Consider the following 22,889-nt stretch of genomic DNA (forward strand, 5'->3'; position numbering starts at 1 on the left):
CTGATTTCTCATTGTAATTTTACCTCACTCTGATGTATATTTTAATTTTCTCACATTCTTCTTGAATATATTTATTCCCAAAATTTCTGACTTGTAACAGGCCATGCAACAGTATGAATTAGTTTAAAATTTTATGCAATTTCCTATTTAAAGAACATCCTTAGAAGTAAATATTTTAGAATTGCTAACTTAAAAGTTATTCTGTCGTCTTATTCTTCTCTACTTTTTCTTATCCTCTCTCTCCCCAATCCAGTATTCTGTGCTACTAAAGCAGATTAGAGGAACAATGGTTGCATTTGTTAAGGGAATCAGAAGCTAAAATTCATTCACTCATTCAGCAATTATTTGTTCACTTAATCACCTCTTATAGCAAAAGATGACTGAAATTTATAGTGCATCATTATTTTTTTTTCATTATTGGAGTCTAGCTGCTTTACAATGCTGTATCAGTTTCTGCTGTACAGGAAAGTGAATCAGTTGTAGGTATACATATATCCCCTCTTCCTTAGATTTCCTTTCTGTGGTATATCACTATCACTTACCTAAATTTGCCCAAACTTTAGGCAAGTGCCCAGACTCCCAGAGACCTAGCATGGTTTGGGGTTGTGAGAGGAAACATCTGTACTGTGGTCAACCCTTGATAACAAGCCAAGTCCTATTTACAGATAAACATTAGTTCTGATAAGCATTACTTTCTCTTCTATGACTACACATCATAGGTACATACATACACCAAGCTGAATGTCTTAGCAATCCAAAAGTGAGATGTGATGAGCTGTTAACATTGATGCTTGACTAACTGTGCTACTCCGAGCAAATCACTTTACTCTCTGTGACTCAATTTCTATACCACTGAAATCAAAGCTCTATGAATATTATTATTCTACAAGAGAAATGGGTTAAACACTTGAGCAGAATAATCACTTTATTTCAGCATAAAATTCACACTCCCAAGATTTATTCTCTACTGTTTAGTCTTTTCTAATGTCCATTCTGGAAGTATTTTCTTCCAAAATACTTTAGGGAGCATGCCACAACTCAGTTTCTACAAGGTCAATGCAATCTATATATTCTGTATGAAAAGTTCACTTTTCTTACATTGTGTAAATAATCATCCTGAAAACCATTCCAATTACCGTGTTCACTATCCATTTTTGAAAGAGAATACTGAATCTTTTAGTAATGTGATAGGAAGTTTCATACAATTCTGAGTTTATCTCAAATAGTGATGTGAAAACACTCACACTGGAGAAAATAGAAACAGTTTACTGCTATTTTCATTTTATCTAATGAACACAAGGAAAGGCTCTGATCTCAGAAAGAAAAAGTCACAAGCCAGAGTCAGAAGAGGGCTATTTGTTACTAATTTTCAATAGCTACAGTTTAGCTAAGGACACTAAGCTGGAATGTCATATTTATTTAAGACATTTAAACCTGTTCCATACAATGAGTGGCTATCTGCCATTGGGTTCTTTATGGTGTTTTGCACATTATCACAGTAAGTTACAAGTAGGTAGGAATACATAGAATTGTGTGCTTACTAGCCAAGCCATGACACAGAAAGCTATTGGTGTTATATGACATTGAATTGTTGTTAATTCCCCAAAAGATCATGCTGGCAGTGACATGGGTCCCAGGCATCAAATCCCCAGATACTGGTTCATTTTGTTCAAGGCATCACACACGGTGTTCAAATCACTGCGGAGGTCCTGCACGACGTTTTCAATACTCCTGGTGTCCTTCAGAATTTCAATACTCTGAGTGTAGGGATTGAAGTAGACTGAGAAGGGACGGGTAATTGACTTTGCAAAGTCCCTGCAAAATAAACAGAACAGAGGAGAATATGAGATCAACCCTAACAGGTTCAGGAGACAGATATAAGGAAGGAACAGAACCAGCAAAATCAAAAGTCATGTTCTCTAGATGGAAGCAAAAGAAATTTACCTCATCTTTTCTTTGGCTTCTTCAAAACTTTCTGAAACAAAGTAGGCTTCCTGGAAGGTGGTGATAAGGCATTCCTGCAAGCAGGTTGTTTTTGGGTCAAAGGCTTTCACACACGCCTTGTCAGAAAGAGCATGCTGCAAAACACACCGTGAAACCCGTTAAAGTCCCTGATGAGACTGCTGAAGGGCCACCAGCTCACACTCCTCCAGAGCAGCTCCGTCCTGCCACAGAACTGCCCAGTTACTCATCCACCATGGCATGGGGAACTCTCCCCAAGGCAGGGGAAAAAGACTGTGAAGGGTTTTGTTTGGTTGGTCAGTCGTTTTGAAGTCTGTTAGTAGCTGAGGGAGCAAAAAGGAGATAATGGTATTATTTTATTTACTATTAACCAAATTCATACTGAAGGACCGTTCAGAGCTGGAACCCCACAGAATGTGCATGCGTGCACAGTCGTGTCAGGCTCTGTGACCCCACAGTCTATAGCGCACCAGGCTCCTCTGTCCATGCGATTTGCCAGGCAAGAACGCTGGAGTGGGTTGCCGTTTCCTTCTCCAGGGCATCTTCCCGACCCAGGGACCAGAACTGCCTCGCCCACATCTCCTGCACTGGCAGGCGCATTCTCCACCACCACATCACCTGGGAGCCCAAGTCCACAGAAGTGAAAATTTAAATCTATGCTATGAATAGGAACAGGAGAGAGAACAAATATGGTCTTAAATTTATTGCTATAAGCAATGGACTGGAATTTCCCTTAAATGGCAGAAGTCATAATTACCTGCATGGAGAGGTAATTGGGACTCTGACTGAACTATTTGTGGACTCATTGTGAGACATTTTGAGGCCAGGTACTACGTATCAACAGAGGCTGGAGTGGGCCTGTATATTTGAGGATACACGCAAAGCATTCATTTACCTTTCCTCAAGCAGAGCAATATACAGCAGATAAATATTGCCAAGTGGGAAAAAAAAAAGCTAATATTAATAGCTATACTTATGCTCAGAGCAGACATGACGGACACAGGAAAGCTAATGCAGGTACTCTGTGAACCATCACTAGCCCTGTTCAGTTCACTCCATGACTGGCACTAAGAACAGCAAGCAACAATGAATGACCATATTCAAGATAAATCCAGTGATGCCAAAAGTTAGCACTCACTTCCTGCAACCTGCCTATTTATAGCCCCTGGATCTGTGGTTCTCACACAAAATGTGCCTAAGAATTACTGAGGAGCTTGTAGAAAATGCAGAAACCCAGGCCTCAATTTTATTTGGAAGGTCTGGATAAATCCCAGAAGTCTGCATTTTAAAGGCATCCAAGGTGATTCAGACAGGTGGTTGTAAATTATATTTGAGAAACACCCCTTTAGATTCCTTCTTTCTTAATTTAAATGATAAACTTGTTGGGAGAGAGAGGCAGAGAGAGAAAAGGTAGCAGAAACAGCCTTGAACCGAGAGTTAGAAAACCTATTTGCAGGGCAGGAACAGAGACGCAGACATGGAGATTGGACTTGTGGACACAGAGGGGGCAGAAAGGGTGGGATGACTTGGGAGGTTAGGATCGGCGTGTATACACCACCATGTGTGAAATAAATAGCTAGTGGGCAGCTGCTGGGTAGCACAGGGGCCTCAGCTTGGTGCTCTGTGCTGACTCAGAGGGGTAACATAGGGGGGGGAGGTGCGAGGGATGCTCAGGAGGGAGGGGGATATGTGTGTGTGTGTGTGTGTGTGTGTGTGTGTGTGTGTGTGTGTAGTGAGAGAGAGCTGATTCACATTGTTGTACAGCAGAGATCAACTCAACACTGTAAAGCATTTACACTCCAATAAAATGGGCTTCCCTTGTAGCTCAGGTGGTAAAGAATCTGCCTGCAGTCCAGGAGACCTGGGTTCGATCCCTGGGTTGGGAAGATCCCCTGGAGGAGGAAATGGCAACCAACTCTAGTATCCTTGCCTGGAAAATCTCATGGACAGAGGGGCCTGGAGTGCTGCAGTCCATGGGATCACAAAGAGTCAGGCATGACTTAGCAACTAACACTTACTTACTTAAAATAAATAAAGAAGAATAAGTGGTAAATCACAGAAAAAGAAAGAAAGAAAAGAAAACGCGGACTCGAGTCCAGGTGTTGCTGCTAATTGGATAAACTTGGCAGATGATTTCACCTCTCTGGACCCCCGTTTCCTGAGTGTCCATGAGAAGCCTGGGCTGGCTGATTTCTGAAGACACTCTATTCCAGCCTCTGGTCCACCCAAAGCACTTCTCAATCCCTAACTGCTAAGGTTTTCCCGGAGAAACACTGAAAAACCTTTCCTGTTCAATATTCCTGCTGCATCCCCCCAACAATTTCACACTGCTTGGAATGATTTGTAGCCTTCTGTGAAGAAGGCTGTGGTTCCCTAAGTGTGAAAATACAATAGTGAAGCCAAGGGCTGACAGGTGAGAGAAAGGGCACACGGTCCCACCCGGGTGAGACTTGCTTTCCTGCCAAGTCCCATTGTCCAGATCAATGCAGATGTGAATCGGGGAATGCAGAGGGCCCCATGGAGTGAACTAACTTTTTCTTGGCCCACAGAACAACTTCATCATATGTGGAAGGTCACTACACCAGCATATGCATTTGTGCTATATTCAATGCAGTGCAGTAAACATCAGGGGACTCAGGGTTCCACATGACTAACAATTCTGTCCACATTTTTAAAACAACTTCACAGTTTCAAGAAACAAAATGTGCTTTGATGAGAGCTGTTGCTCCTCTTGGGGATGGTCTTGATCCGTGTCTCCTGTACAATATCATGAACCTTCGTCCATAGTTCATCAGGCACTCTGTCTATCAGATCTAGTCCCTTAAATCTATTTCTCACTTCCACTGTATAGTCATAAGGGATTGGATTTAGGTCATACCTGACCTAATCACTTTTCTCCACTTTCTTCAATTTAAGTCTGAATTTGGCAATAAGGAGTTCATGATCTGAGCCACAGTCAGCTCCTGGTCTTGTTTTTGCTGACTGTATAGAGCTTCTCCATCTTTGGCTGCAAAGAATATAATCAGTCTGATTTTGGTGTTGACCATCTGGTGATGTCCATGTGTAGAGTCTTCTCTTGTGTTGTTGGAAGAGGGTGTTTGCTGTGACCAATGCGTTCTCTTGGCAAAACTCTATTAGCCTTTGCCCTGCTTCATTCTGTACTCCAAGGCCAAATTTGCCTGTTACTCCAGGTGTTTCTTGACTTCCTACTTTTGCATTCCAGTCCCCTATAATGAAAATGAGGTCTTTTTTGGGTGTTAGTTCTAGAAGGTCTTGTAGGTCTTCATAGAATGGTTCAACTTCAGCTTCTTCAGCGTTACTGGTCAGGGTATAGGCTTGGATTATCATGATATTGAATGGTTTGCCTTGGAAACGAACAGAGATCATTCTGTCGTTTTTGAGATTGCATCCAAGTACTGCATTCTGGACTCTTTTGTTGACCATGATGGCTACTCCATTTCTTCTAAGGGATTCCTGCCCACAGTAGTAGATATAATGGCCGTCTGTGTTAAATTCACCCATTCCAGTCCATCTTAGTTCACTGATTCCTAGAATGTCAATGTTCACTCTTGCCATCTCCTGTTTGACCACTTCCAATTTGCCTTGATTCATGGACCTAACATTCCAGGTTCCTATGCAATATTGCTCTTTACAGCATTGAACCTTGCTTCTATGACCAGTCCCATCCACAACTCGGTGTTGTTTTTGCTTTGGCTCCATCCCTTCATTCTTTATGGAGCTATTTCTCCACTGATCTCCATCCTAAAGGATATCAGTCCTGGGTGTTCATTGGTAGGACTGATTTTGAAGCTGAAACTCCAATAGTTTGGCCACCTGATGCAAAGAGCTGACTCATTTGAAAAGACCCTGGTGCTGGGAAAGATTGAGGGCAGGAGGAGAAGGGGACGACAGAGAATGCAATGGTTGGATGGCATCACTGACTCAATGGACATGGGTTTGGGTGGACTCCGGGAGTTGGTGATGGACAGGGATGCTTGGCGTGCTGTGGTTCATGGGGTCGCAAAGAGTCAGACATGACTGAGCAACTGAACTGAACTGAACTGAACTGTTGCTCCTCTGCAAAGAATAGGCCTCCTATTGGTTCCCCATGACTTCTGGAACTAGAAGTTGCTTCCTTTGCAGCCATACACTCTGCGTGCATTTTATTTAGTATGTTGCTCTATCTGTCCATTTATCCATCAGTACATACAAACAGGAAGACAGTGCCTGACTTAGTGTCCCTGATGTTTGCATGTTCTCACTCTCTCACTGAGAGGCACAGGCAGAGAGGGAGCAGAACAGGCTGTATGAACGTTCAGGGCACGGCTCCCTCAGGGCTCCCTGCTGAGCCAGACTTCTCACCAGGCCAAGGACAAGCAAGGGAAGAGGAGGAAACTTATCCACCTAGGTCTGCAATGTGACAGACCTTGGCTGCAACAGGACAGTAGCACCTTTAGCAGTCACCATGTGTAGAGGATGCCTCTGGTATATAATAACAGAAACCAAAATTAGTGTAGTTTTAGAAAAATGTATCATATGATGATCCTACTAGATACTCAGATGAGCTTATTTTGTCATTTTAACAGATAAATGAGATAACAGTGGACCAAGAAAAAACCCAGAGGGCAGAGTGCTCTGCCTTTAAGAAAAGTCAGTGTATTCACAGCATATGATGTGAAGCAAAGACCTTTAGGTAATATACCTCACACTTGACTAATGCAGTCACCAAAAGGACAGTTGGAAGTTCATTGTTCTAAGCTCTCAACAATGTAGTCTATCCTCAAGATCCTGCTGTATCCAACAGCTGGTTATATGCTGGCGACCGCTCCATCCATGGAGTATGAGACCAGTGCTCCCCTTGGCTGTTAAAAATATAGGGATGATAATGGTACCCAAGGATTAGCCTGGAGAAGGAAGAGTCTAGAGTTGGGGGAATAGCCACTGAGTGAGGCCAACACAGGAGGAGGCGATCACACCAGTAAGTGTCTCACTTACTGGAGGGAAGTTCTTCTGCACGATGACAACCAGGAACATCCATGCAGCCCATGAAGGGGCCCTGCTTCTGAAAACTAAAGCACAGCTCAAGGGTTATAGAATATCGTTCATGTCTCCACTGTTTCCACTGCTCAGCGGAGCAAAGCCCTACTGGGTTTGCTTCTCAACTCCTACCCACGTCTCTCTGTAAGCCACCTTGGTTTTAGGGAACAAGTTTCACACTCTCTCCTCTGTGTCCAGAGTCGATTCTCTGTAAACATAAAGCCAAACTGCTTGATGTCCCCAGGGAGCTCTGTTGGGAATCCTTTCCAAAGTGTTAAGAGTCTGATATCCTGAAGTCTGCAAAAATTAATCCAATTTCCTGCAGAGAGAGGCTTTCTAATGCTGAGAGAATCTGGCTGAGAGCTTTTTACTCTGAAGCCATTTTTAAAGTGCAGGAATGCTTGAGAATCACCTGCTCTCCTCTACATACTCTCTAAAAGGGCTGTTTTGGATTCATCCACAGGGCAAAAGGCAAGGACACAGGACTAGGAACCAGGAGACCTGGATTCTAAACATAGCTGTTCCAAAGGTTTACCAGATGAGTGAAAATTCCCCAGGTTAGGATGCAATTTCCTCTTTGAGAAACTGCAAAGATTACATATCTACCTGAACTCTAAAGCTCTTCTTGCAATACATTTCTAACAGGGCCTGCAATACCATCTGAACCGGAATCAGATGGTAAAGAAACTGACTGCAATGCGGGGAAACTGGGTTCCATCTCTGGGTCAGGTAAATACACAGCCCTCGGTCCACGGTCCCCTCCCTCCACCCCAACCCGCATAAATTCACCATAGCAACCTTTCCCATTGGGCCTGGGTATGGTCTTCCCTCCCTCCCCAACAGAGATGGCCATTACCAATTAATTGACTTTTTAGTGCACAAATTTAAGGCTTTTTTTTTTTTTTTTGCCTGTTCCAGTCTTTTAAATAGAAATTTCTATTCGGCATCAAAAATTTCTCAGAGTTGTTCCACCTCTGTAAGCCTATTCCAGTGTTCATCTGGAAAACGGGAATAGTTATAGTGTCTATAACCCGGGAATGTGGTAAGGATTAAATGAGAAAATGCATGTGAAGTGTCGGGCAAGTGGGAAGCGCTCTGTAAATTTGGTTATCATGGCTGCTTCAGGCTCCCAGTGATGCCTGGTGTACACATGCACTGAGCCACACCTTCCTGCACTGGGACAACTCTGCTGGAACCATCAAGAAAGAAGGATGGCCCTAGCTATGAGACTGCCAGTTCCTAGACTGCAACAGTGCCGGGCCTGAATTTATCAGTTTAAAATCTTCCTTCCTCCCAGCCACCTGCACCTACCTTTGCAATAACACGGAGTTATTATCTCAGCTCTTCTAGATGTCAACCTGTGATCCTCACCCTCTATATTAGGACTGGTTAAACGTGGGGAAAAACTCAAGTGTGAAGTCTAGGTAGTTTGGGCCCTAGATCCTAAATAAAAATTTACAAACACCCTTACATTCACACTACAATCATCTTTTCCTACATCAGAACAACAAACACATATGTTTGTATAATAAGTATGTATGCATATCTATATTTTTTGAACCTCCCTCAAATGTTTTTCCTTCTAACTGAGCACAGCATGGTCACAACATCCCTGTTGCTAAACTGGGTGATGATGGTATCACACTTTATTCATCAGTGATGTTGAAAGTTTCAACAGTTTGAACAAGATTCCGGGGGCAGGAGGGGGCATTGGGACAAACTCCCTCAACAAGAAATCCCTGTGCAAAAGCCAAAGACCCTTCTCCAGCGCCCATTGTCTGATCTTTGCTCTGTTCTTACTAACAGTGCTACTTCGGGAAAGGAAGGGGTGGGAAAAAGGGAGCTGGGAGCCATCTGAACACAGTACAGGTGGAGCAGCTCAGAGGCTGTTGGAGTCCTAACTCCAGCCTCCCCGCCGACACACTGGAAGACCTCAGGGAACACACGGGGGCCCTGGGCCGCCTCCATAGCCTGGCCGTAATGACCAGCCTCTGACCACCTCACAGAGCTGCTGCAAGTGGCTGTAAACACAAATGATTGTAGTAAATATAAAGCTGTTATGGAAATGCTGATAAACAGCTACGTAAAAGCAGAGCCATAAATTCACCATGCAAGGATATCCTAAAACTAAAGGCAAAATACAATAATAAGTAAATTTTCAAAAACCACCAGCTTTGTCAAAACCTGAAAAGCAGAACAAATGTATTTGTATGTAATATTCCAGCGACTCTTATAAGGTAGATGCTAAGGCCATTTGCCAAAAAAAGTATAATCTCTGCCCTTAAGGAAACAAAGAACTAGATTATGCTCTTACCTGTAAAAGGGAAGGAGAAATTACCTTTCATTTTTGAGATGGATTAAGATGGTTGGATGGTATCACTAACTCAATGGACATGATTTTGAGCAAATTCTAGGGGATAGTGAAGGACAGGGAAGCCTGGCGTGCTGCAGTTCACGGGTCGCAAAGAGTCAGACACGACTCAATGACGAAACAACAGCAAACTTTCTGAGATGAGACTCAGCCAATTCATCAACTAGCAAGCAGTCCTTTACCCCCTAACAAGAACAAACCGCGCTGTTGCTTCTCCAGGAGGACTGGATTCAGCAAAGACCCATATCCATCTCTTTGTTAGATTTTACCCCCTTTAGGCACAAACTTTCTTGAAAACTGAGACTTTCAGTTTTGAGTTTGTTGAGTGAAATAAGTGAAGGAATGAATGAATAATAAATTTCTTAAATGACAGTCATACAGTTAAGTCAACTCTGAGATAGAAAAAGAAGAGAAAAAGGAAAGAAACACGCTAGACTGTGAGTGAATAGCAAGAATTATCCCATTTTCAACCTTTTGTAAAGTCAGTTTTCCAGATGATCTAGCTCATTATTAACTGCTCCCCACAGTGATGAAGGTTTAGAGAGGTCCTTCCCAAATACACTTCTGGAATTCCAAAAAGCACATCACAGAAAAAATGATTCGAACAAGAGAGGGAGAGCAATCATTGCTGAGATGTTTTGGATATTCTTTATAGTTAGCAGATATATGGTAGTTTTTATAAGCATTTCCATATTTATTTCCTTTATATCTTCAAAGATAAAAAATAAGCATTGTCAAAAAATAGGAAGGAAAAATGAAAGATATCCTTCAAACTATAGAGACACTGCTTGGAAGTACTCGGGCAACTCTGAAGGGCAACATTTATTCCTGAAAACTGAGCCTCTTAAAGCACACATTCTAAAATGTGCTCAGTTCAAGAAAAGACGAATTGTGGAGAGTTATGTAAAAGTTAGAAGGACTACATCAAAACTTCTGACAACTTATCCGGAACCTACAAATGGACTATAATTGGAACAGCAAAAACAGAGTTTACCGCAAAAGGTAGCCACATTCAAAACTGCAGTAATAGGCGGGTTTATACAGGAATCAGGAATTATTATAATGCTGTTAATAAAGTTATCCCCACCTGAGCTCAAAATTATCATCTGTTCATTCAAAGAAAAGTTGAACAGATGTATTCACAAGTGCTGTGAAAGGGCCCTAGACACTCAGGCCAAGGTGAGCAGGGATGGGGTAAAGGGTAGGGCAAAGCTAAGACGCTAGGGAAAGCTCTTGTGTTATGTATTCCCTGCAAACAGTCAGAAGACATTTCAGAGAGAAAGAATTTCTGAGTTGTAAAAATGGTCCAAAGTAGCAATCCTAGGGATGTTGGAGTGCTGAAATATGGGAATGGAAGAATGCTAATGGCCAGAGCTGATGGACCAGAACAAGAAGATTCACGGCAGACAATGCCCTTCGGTGTCCACGTTTCTGGCTGATTTCCATTTCCAGACGACTCGATCCGTACCAACAGGAACAAAAACAACAGATTCACCCCAGTGCTGCCTACACACGCCTCATTAACCAGACCAGAGGACCCTGTCAAAAGTTGGGGCAATAAGAGATTTGTTTCCTTTTTTTATTCTGGTGTCATTTGTAAGCCCTCTGAGAAGAATGTAAATAGATATAACTCAAGAGCTACATCACTTTCTGACAAATTCTTTTTTCTAGGAAATCAAGAAAGAGTTTATAGAAGGCATGGGTCACACAGGGAGATGACGTCATGCTATGGCTGGGAGCTTTGAGATTAACCCCAAATGGACTTTTTTGGTGTTGAAAATTTAGAAAAACAAAATTTTCACCACATCACATCAGGCCTTTGTTATGTTGAATATTATCATCTGGTCCAGCGAGGCCTAGCCTCACAGCTCCCGCAACGGGCCAGGCTCCAAGGAGGGGACACTCACGCTGCGGTCAGTGGGCTGATCCAGCATCTCACTTCCCTTTCCCACTCCTTCAGAGCCACTCTTCCCTCTCCTCCAGAATCCGCATGGGCAGCTGCAGCCTCGTCAGGAAGGCCTCCCAGGCGTGGCCGAAAATGTGACAGGTTTTGTCACACTGTGTTACCTCAGTTGCTCGTCTCCTGCACTAGAATGTCACCTGCTTTTAACAGGGATCCCCGGCGGCGGGCTCAGATCCTGGAGCTCACACCGCCTGGACTCGTGACCACCTCCAACACTTACTGGCTGTGGGACCACAGACACGCTCCTCACTGTCCTTCACACCTCAGTCCTTACCTGTGATGACGATGTCACTTATCCTACTGGGTTGCTAGGAGAATTAAGTGGGTTAATAATGTGTTGCACCTAAAATTCTAAGGTTTACTGAAGTGTCTTTTGAGAGACCTGTTATCCTCTTCATACTCTTATTCTTCATCATGACTATTTGTCTTTGTACCCTCAATGCCTGACACAAGTACATGGTGCATAGTAGGTGCTCAACTAAATATCTGAGCATTGAATGAAGTCATAAAGTGAGTGGACTCAATAAAACTACAGCTAAATTGCATCCTCAAAACTACAAACATCTGAAAAGCTCTAGTAAACATATATATGCCAGGATAATAAATATCCTGTAAGGATAATGAATATCAATATTCAAAATAAAAACCCTAGGACTGTCCATAATCCTGACCTCAGTCTGAGTAATCAAAGAAAGATTAAATTATTTTCAGTACCATTTTCAGATTAGATATCACAGTGCAATCTAAACTCATCAAAACTTGCTATCCCCCAGTGGTATACAGATAGAAATTCTTAATTAACCAGAATAGTTAAATGATCAGAATGTCCCAGACCTCAACATTTCTGAACAAATTATTCTACTGTATTTTAAGCCCCCCCCCCAAAAAAAATATATATACACACACACATATATATACACACCATCCATTAGGCATCACTGCTCGTGTTAGATACCTCTCTGAACACATGTACATTTAAGTGGTTTTTTTTTAATTTTACATGCCCATAAATATTTTAATTTACATCAATTGTGAAGAAGCTAAAATAAGCTCAAATTCCCCTTTGGAAAGTAGATGGTAGGGAATCCATGGGTGCCATGGGGGTGACAGAATTGAGAGTAGCCAAGCCACCCTCACAAAGAAATTTTATATCAGTAGGGTCCCTGCTAGCTCGGTGCACACTTTACAGCACCAGATTGAGGCTGGTCATTTGTTACCCAACATCTGAGCATACACTTGTCATTCCTGTTGGTTCAGACACATGGCTTCTCATCCATTTGAGTCACACCACAAACCCAGAAAGGCATGACCCATTTTCCAAAGTGTAAAAAGTTAGGTCAGCACCCACATACGAGGTGCCAAGTCCTCTGTACTAAATATTTATGGGGTATCTGTGAGCAGAGAGGCTCAGACAGATGAATCAATATTTTCGGTGACCTTGAACCAGTTTGCTTGGGAAGGATATTTTGCTCACAGCTTCATACCTTTAATTCTCCAATGGAGGAAAGCAGTCCAGCGCCATATGCCCGCAGCTGCCCTTCTTGTTTGCAAAGGCCAAACTCAATCGTGAAGAAATAGCACTGCAAAAAAAAATTTTTTTAATGGACACACATCCAGTGAACTGGGCAACAAATTCTTCTGTAAAATAAAAGGGCACCAAAATAAAATGGTGCACTGTGCATAATTTCTTCAGCACTGTCAATGTAAATGAATTTGAATCAAGATTTATTGACATTATTCTCTTGCCTAATAATCCCTCCCTAGGTTAAAGGTATATGGGAAAAGCATTAACTGCTAAGAGTCTTATTTTTCCTAGATTCAGAAACCCTATGAGTCAAATCATATCCCTTGCAACGATTTTAAAATTTTTTTAAAAACAGATTTATAAAAAATGAATCTGTCACAGTGATAATGCCATAAGAATATGCTACTATATTTACTAAGTTGTGGTTCAGTAACATTAATAAATCTGTGTAAATTGGAAAAATAACTTGGAATTCAATAATCCCAAACTGATTTTTACAGTTGGTTTATTCATTTAGCAAACATTTGTTGAGTTCCTACTGTGTGCCAGTGCTTGGTAAAGAATTGTGGTGAAGACACGAGGAGAGTCCAAGAAAACAAGTGTGTGCCTACCAAATTACCATTTTCTTAGCAAAATCTTAAACGGATGCCAACGTGTGCACTTATATATGTGTGTGCGCGCATGCTAAATCACTTCAGTCGTGTCTGACTCTTTGCGACCACGTGGAATGTAGCCCACCAGGTTCCTCTGTCCATGGAATTTCCCAGGCAAGAATACTAGAGTGGGCTGCCATTTCCTTCTCCAGAGGATCTTCCCAATCCAGGGATCAAACCCATGTCTCCTGCACTGGCAGGCAGATTCTTTACCACTGAGCCACCTGGGAAGCCCACATATTTACACACGTATACATTAAACACATATAGTAAGAACCATTTCATTGACCCATGTTTTAACTTCATCAACTACTGCAGTTTCCCCAAGATACTAAAATCTACACTTACTTCTGTTAAGTTCCTACAAAATCAGCCTAGATAAACAGAAATCTCTGTACAACCAAATGACTCACCATGTTGTTGAGAGGAGCTGCAGTTACATTATTTGTGCTCTGAAAGTAAAGTAAGAGGCTGACAATGAGCAATAAAAAAATGCATCAAATTAACGCTGTCCTGTATCACTGATGATGGAGCGATGAAGGTGCTGAGAAAGAGAATTTAAACCCCCTGAAAGGGGGCAGAAAATCATAATTATTTCTAGCCTATGGCAGTTTGCTGTATTTTTATTTGGAGGTTAAGATGTCCCTTGGCTCCCAAGCATTTTATATTTTTATTACATGTGGATGACCTCTGAATTTGAATGGCCAATATGCTGGAGCCCTGGACTGCACCTAAAGGACTGGTCATTCCAGGTCACAGTGCTGAACCTCTGGAGGCAAAACTTACTTTCCTGACTTATCTCCCCAAGCAGCTAAAATCACAGCCCTTCCTACCTCGTCACCACCCACAGCACCTAACAGCCTCCTCACCCTGTTCTGACTGGGCTTTCTTTTCAATCACATCACTTTTTGACATGGATTTCCACTTGTGTATGAAGTGCACTATTTATCATCTGTTTTGCCCATGACATTATCAGCTCCGTGAGAGTGGTATCCCTGTCTGTTCATCTAGAGCAGAGGTTCCCAGTCTCAGCAGGACTGGCGCGTTAGGATGGCTAGCTCTTTGTTCTGGGGGGCTGTTCTGTACATTGCAGGACACTCAGCAGCGTCCCTGGCCTCTGTCCCCAGTAGTCCTCTGATGCCAGGAGCACCCCCACCCCATCTGTAACAACCAATAATGTCTCTAGACATTGAGTAATGTTCCCAGAAGGTCAAAATTGCTCCTGGTTGAGAACAACTGATATAGAATAGTGTCAGAAACATGAATAGCTGGTGAATAAATAAACAAATAGTGACTGAATTATTTCTAAATTAGGCTTGTTCTAAGACAGCAGAATCTAAAGGAAAGAAACACATGAGGAGACCCGAGTCTTATACTCATTTCTAATTGGCTATGTGACCACAACCTCTCTGGGCTGTAGTTTTCCTGCCTGTGACATCCATCCATCCATTCATCTACTTATTCTACAAACACTCCTACAAACCTGTGTATGCCAAACTCTGCTCCAGCAGGGAACAAGGGAACAAAGTACCCCATCCCACAAAGCAGGTATGCTACATGGGTGAGACAAAGAAAACAAAATCAACATACAGGGGACTTCCCTGATGGTCCAGTGGTTAAGAATCCACCTTGCAATTCAGGGGATATAGGTTCGATTCCTGGTTGGGGACCTAATATCCCACGTGGAGCAACTAAGCTCATGCACTATAACTGTTGAGCCCACTCACCACAACTGGAGAACCCACGTGCCACAAATGAAAGACCTCACATGAGGTAACTGAGACCAAATGCAGAACATAAATAAATAAATAAAATATTAAAAATATGTTAGAGGATAACGTCAGGTGAAATCTGCTATATAAATCATAAAATCATGTAACATCAGATATCAAGCAGAGGATATGGCTGTTTTAGATGGAGGGGTCAGGGAAGGCCTCCCTGCAGGAGGGATGTTTAAGCTGCAACTTGCTTGCAAGTGGCCCTTTCTTTAGGATATGAAAAAGCCAACTGTATAAAGACCTAGGAGAAAGAGTGTTCCCAATAAACAGCCAGTGCAAAGGGCCTGAGGCAGAGATATATCTGTATTTCCAAGGGTGTCAGGAAGCTATTGGAAGGTCTGAGGCAGGAGAAAGATGTGTTCTGATTTCCTTTTCCAAAGATCATGTTGGTGTGGGGTAAAGAATAGACTGTAGGGAGGCAACAGTGGAAGCAGAGACTAGTTGGAAGGCAGTTGCAGCCAAGAGACAAAGGTGATAAGAACTTGACTTTGGCCAGGGGTAGCAGGAGGTTGGGAAAAGTGTCACAAAGGCCTCAGGAGAAGATCCAAAATAAGAGATGTTAAGATGTGTCATGAGAAGAATCAAAATAAAAGGATGTAATGTACAGCACAGGAAATACAGTCAATAATACTGTAATAACTTTGTATGGTGACGTATGGTAATTAGACTTATGGTGGTGATCATGTTGTAACATATAGAAACATTGAATCATTACATTGTACATATGAAACTAATATAAAACTGTAAGTCAAATACACTTCAATTGCAAAGGAAAAAGAATAGTTAAAATACAGTCCTCAAGTGAGTCCTCAAAAATCTTTGTACAACCCTGGGCATGATGGTGATGTGATCATACAGTCGTAGAATGGGAGGACTGGAAGTTCAGCCTCCTTAACAAAAGGAAAACTCAAGTTTAAGGAGATGAAGTGATTTATCCTGGATCAGTCTAGATGGTGATATTTAAGAGATCCAGAGCGCAGTGTTTTACGAGCTCAACATCTGTCACATTCTAAAGTTTCCAGGTAAAAGATTAATAGATGCATGATTTTCCCTTACAACCAGAAAAAAAAAATAAATGGGGAAATGAAAGGCTAAATCAGGAAAACTAGAATCTCATGACATCTTCTTAGTATGTTTTTGGCTTATTTCTCTAATTTATACTGCATCCATAGCACATGATGTGAAATCCTTGGAGTCTTAATATTAACTACAGAAGAGTTTGTGAAAACAAAATAAAAATGTGGAGCCAGCTACAGGAGCACTGAGGTCAGCCTGTAACAAGCATTTTTAATTTTCTGTACACTGCATCAGTGCATACCTAATCCATCGTCATGATCATGGTTTACCAAACCATGATTATGGTTTACTCTGGTTTACCAAAGTAGACTGAGAGAGCCCCTGAGAAGATCTGGTCCACCATTCACATGGTTTTCACATAGACCTAGCACCCCAATCTAGCACGAGGCAGGAACTGAAAGGTCTGCATCAGCTCACCTAAACATTCTAAGCTAAATCCATCAGTGTGTCTTTGGCCCCTATGCCTCTAGAATTGGGGTAGCCTCAGAGGAAAGAACCCCTGGGTTTCTTCCTCCTTGTTACTTAGAATGCTGTCTGGCCCCATCCCTTATCTGGGAGTCCTTCCAGAAACTCTGACCTTACACAGTTCCATCTGCTCATTCCCTATCTGCCTTTTCCTCTGGCTTCCTGCTCTCCTCGACCAAGGAATGAGCTTCTGCAGCCTTTGCTCCCTAGCTTTCCGTTTGCAGCTCCATGTGTGGCTAACAGATAAAGAGGAAGGGTAAAATGTACCTGAAGCTGAGATATTGGTAACATTTGAATCATGGACTTGCTCAGGGTAATTTTTCTCTTTCTGTTTCTAACGCCTCAAAATTCATTAGGTGGAGACCTCAAAATGCAGAAGACCCTGAGCACATCACCAGTGAGGAGAAAAGGGCAACGATACATGTCTTCTGCCTAGTGGTTTTTTTCTTTTTTGTGGCCAAACCATACGGCACATGGGATCTTAATTCCCCTACCAGGAATCGAACCTGCTCCCCTGCATTGGAAGCGTGTAGTCTGAACCGCTGGACCACCGGGGAAGACCCTGCCTGTGTTTTAAATGCAAAGCCTATTTAGAGTTGGACTGGATGACCCCTGGGGACCCTTCAGAATTCAAGGGTAGCTAATTGCTTCTTGAAACTTAAGGAACTAGAATTTGTTTTCCTCAGCGCACTCATCAGATGTGGATCTGTAATATATTCCCTAGAGACTTACCAAATAAATATCCTATCTATTATTAAAAAAAAAAAAAAAACTGAGCCCTGAAAGAACTCCTGTAAAAGAGAGAATTGCAAAGTCTTGGCCACTAATGCCTTTTAAACAGAAACAAATAATAATACTAAGACTAACACCTCCCAAATTGAAGGGTACCTTTCATCAAAGCTGACGTTCATGAATTCAAGTTTTACATACCACTAATTATATGTAATTATTTATAAATATTTTATTTGAATATAATTACACATAATCATTAACTGAAAACCAAAACAAGAATGATAGATCGGTTCTCTTCCCTAGAAGAAGCGCAGAGTCATTTACACACACAGTCATTCAGCAGAAGAGGGTCTGAGTGACAGAGTGAAGTCCAAACGCAGCCAGGGGCTGAGCTAGCAGCGAGGCGCTTTGGAATCTGAGATATGTCGCCCAATGCTGCCATCTTCAGATCACGACTGGTAGGACACCATTCTGGCAAATGTTCTGGCCTCAAACAAAGAGCTGCAGTGAGAGCAGGAAGGAGCAAAGTCCGCTGACACTGAACAGACCGGCAAAACCCACCTGATCCCACACGCCCGTGTGTGCACATGCTTGGCCATGCCCGACTCTTTGTGACGCCATGGACTGCAGCCTGCCAGGCTCCTCTGCTCGTGGGATCCTCCAGGCAAGGATACTGGAGTGCGTTTCCATTTCCTCCTCCAGGGGACCTTCCCAACCCAGGGATCAAATCCATGCTTCCTGTTTCCTGCATTGGCAAATGGGTTCCTTACCACCAAGCCGCCTGGAGAGCCCTGACCCCACATGATTTACAAAAGGACACGCTGCAATACCCTTCTTATCTTTGGTGTTAGACATCTGAAGCTCTCGCTAAGGCACATGCTCCTTAAAGAGTGCACATCCGTGCAAGCTCAATCATTTCTGACTCTTTGTGACCCCCACGGACTGTAGCCCACCAGGCTCCTCTGTCCATGGGATTTTCCAAGCAAGAATACTGGAGTGTGTTGCCATTTCCTACTTTAGGGGATTAAAGAGATGTACACCTTTTTCAAGGGGCTTCCCAGGTGGTGCAGTGGTAAAGAATCTGCCTGCTGATTCAGGAGACCCTAGAGACGCAGGTTGAAGAGACATTTCCTGGGTCAAGAAGATCCCCTGGAGGAGGAAATGGCAACCCATTCTGGTCTTCTTGCCTGGAAAATTCCATGGACAGAGAAGCCTGGCATGCTATAGTCCATGGAGTCACAAAGAGTCAGACATGATTGAGCATGCATGCACACGTTTCTCTCTTGATGAAAAAGAAATTTATTGTTCTGATCTTTCTCTGGAAGAGTTCTTTTGCCTCCTACTTTCCCATCTCTCTGCATCCCTCGAAATAATTATATAACCTCTTCCTGAGACTCAGTCTGCATTCTTAAATTAGATTTAAATGGTGCACAAAGTCCTAAAAAGATGCCCAAATATCCTACTTCTTTCGTTCTGTTCAGGAAACTTGTTTATACACATCATTTAATAAATGCTTGAGAGGGCTTCCCTGATAGCTCAATGGTAAAGACCTTGCCAAGGCACAGGACACAGGTTCGATCCCTGGTCCAGGAAGATCCCACATGCTGAGCAACTAAGCCCATGCACCACAACTGTTGAGCCTGTACTCTACAGCCCAGGGAGCCGCAACTACTGAACCCCAAGCACCTAGAGCCCATGCCGCAACAAGAAAAGTCACCACAGTAAGAACATGTGCACTGCAACTAGAGAAAAGTCCATGCTGTAAGGAAGACCTAGCACAGCCAAAACATTTTAAATAAATGCCCAAGTGAGTGATGTACATTCTCTACCACCTTCACTAAAAACTGGGGGCTTTTACTGAGCTGATAGCACATACTTCTAAGTAATCATACACATCATTTCACATCTGATTTCCATCATCCACATATACAGGACAGAAAAGAAACAAGAAGCAAGCAAAGAATGTCTAAAACAGCCCTAACTGAGATGTGCTAAACATAACAAACAGTTATGTGCTAAATTTGATTTGCTTTACATATAAAAGAACCCCTCAGGCCCTCACTCAGATGCCATTTATCCATGTCTAGTACACAGTTCAAATAAACTTCCGATATGTAGCTTCTAAGTCCACACCCTGACATGAGAGGGGAACAAGAAGAATGTACAAACTGCAGATCTGACACAGAAACACAATATTTGGTGCTTGGATAAACAACCCTAAACACTTTCATAATCGAAGTTTTCACCTAACAGCAGAATTCAATCATGACAGTAACAGCGGGAGAAGAGAGTGGAATGAATTGAGACAGCAGCATTAGAACAGGTACTTCCCCATGTGTAAAACAGGTAGCCAAGAGGAAGCTGCCGTGTAACACGGGGAGCGCAACCCGTGCTCTGTGACAGCCTGGGGGGAGGGAGGGGGAGGGAGGCTCAAGAGGGGGAGGATACGTGTCCCCTTATGGCTGATCCACGTTGCTGTATGGCAGAAGCCAACACAACATTGCAAAGCAATTATCCTCCAATTAAAGATAAATTTTTTTTAAAGAAAAAGATAATAGGGAAACTTAGCCAGTGGACCTCCAGTTTAACAACGTGTCCACACATACGTCATCTTGCTACAAATCTGCTACCTTACTACTAACTGAATAGAGTAGCTATTAGTATTTCCATTGTACAGATGGGAAAGCTGAGTCTCAGTGACCCAGGAATCTGAACCCGTGGCTGGCAGAGCTAGGAGTCACACTCAAGCTTCCTAACTTCAGATCCCCCATTCTTTCCTCATCAACAAGTGCACTCAAAGACGCAGGGCCACTACCAGTCCACCACACTAGCACAGCAGTCCTTGTTGAGATACTGAGACACGTCGAAACAGGTATAAACACCTGTGAACACTCTCCAAGGGCCCCCAGCCAGCCACGCTGCCCCAGCCCTCTTTCAAGCTCTGACCCCCCACCCTTCCCCTCACTACCACTTCTTCATGATCTGGAAAATAAGGTCTCAATACCTATGAAGCTTGAACCTACTGTACCCTGATCCCACACAAGTCTGATGAGCGTCATTCTCTTTGGTACCTACATCATCACAAAAAGATCAGTCCCAGAAAGGAAGGCCACGCAAAGATGCTCTTATACCAGGGATCCACACTTCAGTAAGTGCAGATAAAACTGCAGAAAAAGAGCCCTGTGTTTCACAGCCTCCCTTTCTCCAACATCTTTCCATCGAACAACTAGCATGTCAAAGAAGACATTTGAAAAACTGCTGAAAAAGTGAAGAGGATCCAGGTCCCCGTCACTCCTCTACCACTTGTTGCCACCTGATGGAGTTTGGATTTTAACCACATTGAATTTCAGTCTACAAGCAGCAAGTAGCTTCACACCTATAGCCAAAATTCCCTTAATCTTGAATAAATTGCAAATAATAATAGGATTGGGACAGGAATGAGGTTTGATAGATAAGGGGGAAGCTTTGAGATGGACATTCAAAGGCAATAAAAATCCACACGGGGGAACAAAAGCAGAAGTGGAGGCTGCCCTGCTTAAGCCGTACAGGTCATCGGTCAAATATCACAAGGTAGAAAACTCCCCAGACATCCATTTTTATTGCAGTTTCTTTGACCATTTAAACTGTCAATACTCCAAGAGTCACATATAAACTCAAATCACACTAGGGTGCAATGATTATTACCCCCAGGCTTTGTTTGCAGAGCAAGTGTTCCTGGCTGGGCACAATCTCTGGAACTGAGCTTCAGAAAAGCAGAAAGTGGGGGAAGTGGTGGTTTGCAGTCTTCATTAGCTGACCCTGGGCTACTCCTGTGGGAAACAAAAATGTAAGAAATGCTAGACACTTAGAGCTGGAAGACACTGGTCTTTTACAGTCCCAGGCTAGAGCCGCTCTGTAACCACAAGCCCTGTGTGAGGCACCCCATCTCGAAGCCTCCCGGTGGTAAAAGGAGTGTGTTGGCAAAAGTCTTCCGCCCTGTGTTCACAGATTTGGGGGCCAGCTGCTGTCTAGATTCTAGTATCATCATCCAGATGACTGCAGGATTACAACCATCCTTAGATCTCCACACTCATATTTTACCACAAGCCCCTAAATGAAAACTACTATAGCAGATCACAACTTAATACATTTTTTAAATTTATATTTGCCCAGTTCTACTATGTCAAGCTCTACTGGAGATTACAAAAGTAGTTAAAGATATGGTCTCAAGAAAGGTACAACACAAACAGGTAGACAAGACGTATAATAAAAACAACAACAATAATAATAAAGTTCTGCTGTTTTAATGCCATCACAAATTTCTGTCTTGAAACTGCAGCGTGGCTTATCTGTCTCAGAAGACAAGGAACATGAAGCTTCTGCCGGACTTTGAAGGATATATGGGATCTCAGATGAGCTTCAGGAAAAGAGGAAGCTGCTGGAAAGAGCAACTAACATCAAGGGACTGGGGGCTGGTGATATTTGGGAACCCAAAATGTGAATAACAGGAAGTTAAAGGTAAATCAGATTATGGAAAGGATCGGCTCACAGGCTCCACTGGAGTAGTAAAGACTGCCTCTTTTGCCAGTGGTTCTCCTCAAACCAAGACAGACAAAAAGAAGTTGAGAAAAAGAGGAAGGTTGGGATTTGAGTCTCGTCTTGTCAGCTACAAAACAGTGACCCTGAATTGTGAAAATCGCGTACACTGTCTTAGGTTAAGAGCAGCCACAGAATGAATTAAAATGTAAAACCTAAGCTCTGAGGAAACATTATGGCAAACCTTGTGGAAAATCGATCATCAAATATAAAAGGCACATCCATAGGGAGGATTAAAAAAAACGTCAGCAGAAAACAACTTCTATTGAAAACTACATCGACATAGGTGATTTTCAAGCAGCTCTGTTTTTGGCAAGATTTTTCTGTCTGTTTAACTACTCTTGCTTCTATCTCTTGGGTTGCTTATAAGAACAAATGGATGGTTTGTTTAAGTGCCCTCTGACCGTTTCAGTTTTATGGCCCCTTGTTCAGCTTATCTGAGAGCATTTTTGACTTGGTATCGTTTTACATTTACAAGTTTTTATATTAGGCTTTAATGGTACTTTTTAATTAGAAAAAGAAAAAAAAAATCTCTCATCCCCTGCCTCCTGCTCATGGACTAACAGGAATGAGAAGCATCCACCCAGCATCTGAGCCACCTGAGCCACTGGTCCATGCCTAAACTCCAACAGGATCCACTCCACAGCCTCCACCCCCAGGGCTCAATATCAGGTCACAAGGGCCGTGTGGTGACCCAGTTTCAAATCAGCACCGTCCCCACCAGCCTAGCGTACAGGTCATACTTCATATG

The 22,889-nt window shown here is 42.7% G+C and overlaps 1 protein-coding gene across 1 annotated transcript in view; it reads right to left on the reverse strand.

The window, feature by feature from the left end:
• Positions 1-473: 473 nt before the first annotated feature.
• TPH2 (tryptophan hydroxylase 2) overlaps positions 474-22,889 on the reverse strand; it is a 101,111-nt gene continuing 78,695 nt past the window's right edge. The window contains exons 9-11 of the mRNA XM_040233875.1: positions 12,818-12,913; positions 1,945-2,078; positions 474-1,815 (exon numbers count right to left, since the gene is read on the reverse strand). Of these exons, the coding sequence (XP_040089809.1) occupies positions 1,641-1,815; positions 1,945-2,078; positions 12,818-12,913 (405 nt within the window). The 3' untranslated portion in view covers positions 474-1,640. The remainder of the gene's footprint in view (positions 1,816-1,944; positions 2,079-12,817; positions 12,914-22,889) is intronic.

This window comes from Oryx dammah, unplaced genomic scaffold (genome assembly GCF_014754425.2).
Source record: "Oryx dammah isolate SB20612 unplaced genomic scaffold, SCBI_Odam_1.1 HiC_scaffold_29, whole genome shotgun sequence".
Taxonomy (NCBI): domain Eukaryota; kingdom Metazoa; phylum Chordata; class Mammalia; order Artiodactyla; family Bovidae; genus Oryx; species Oryx dammah.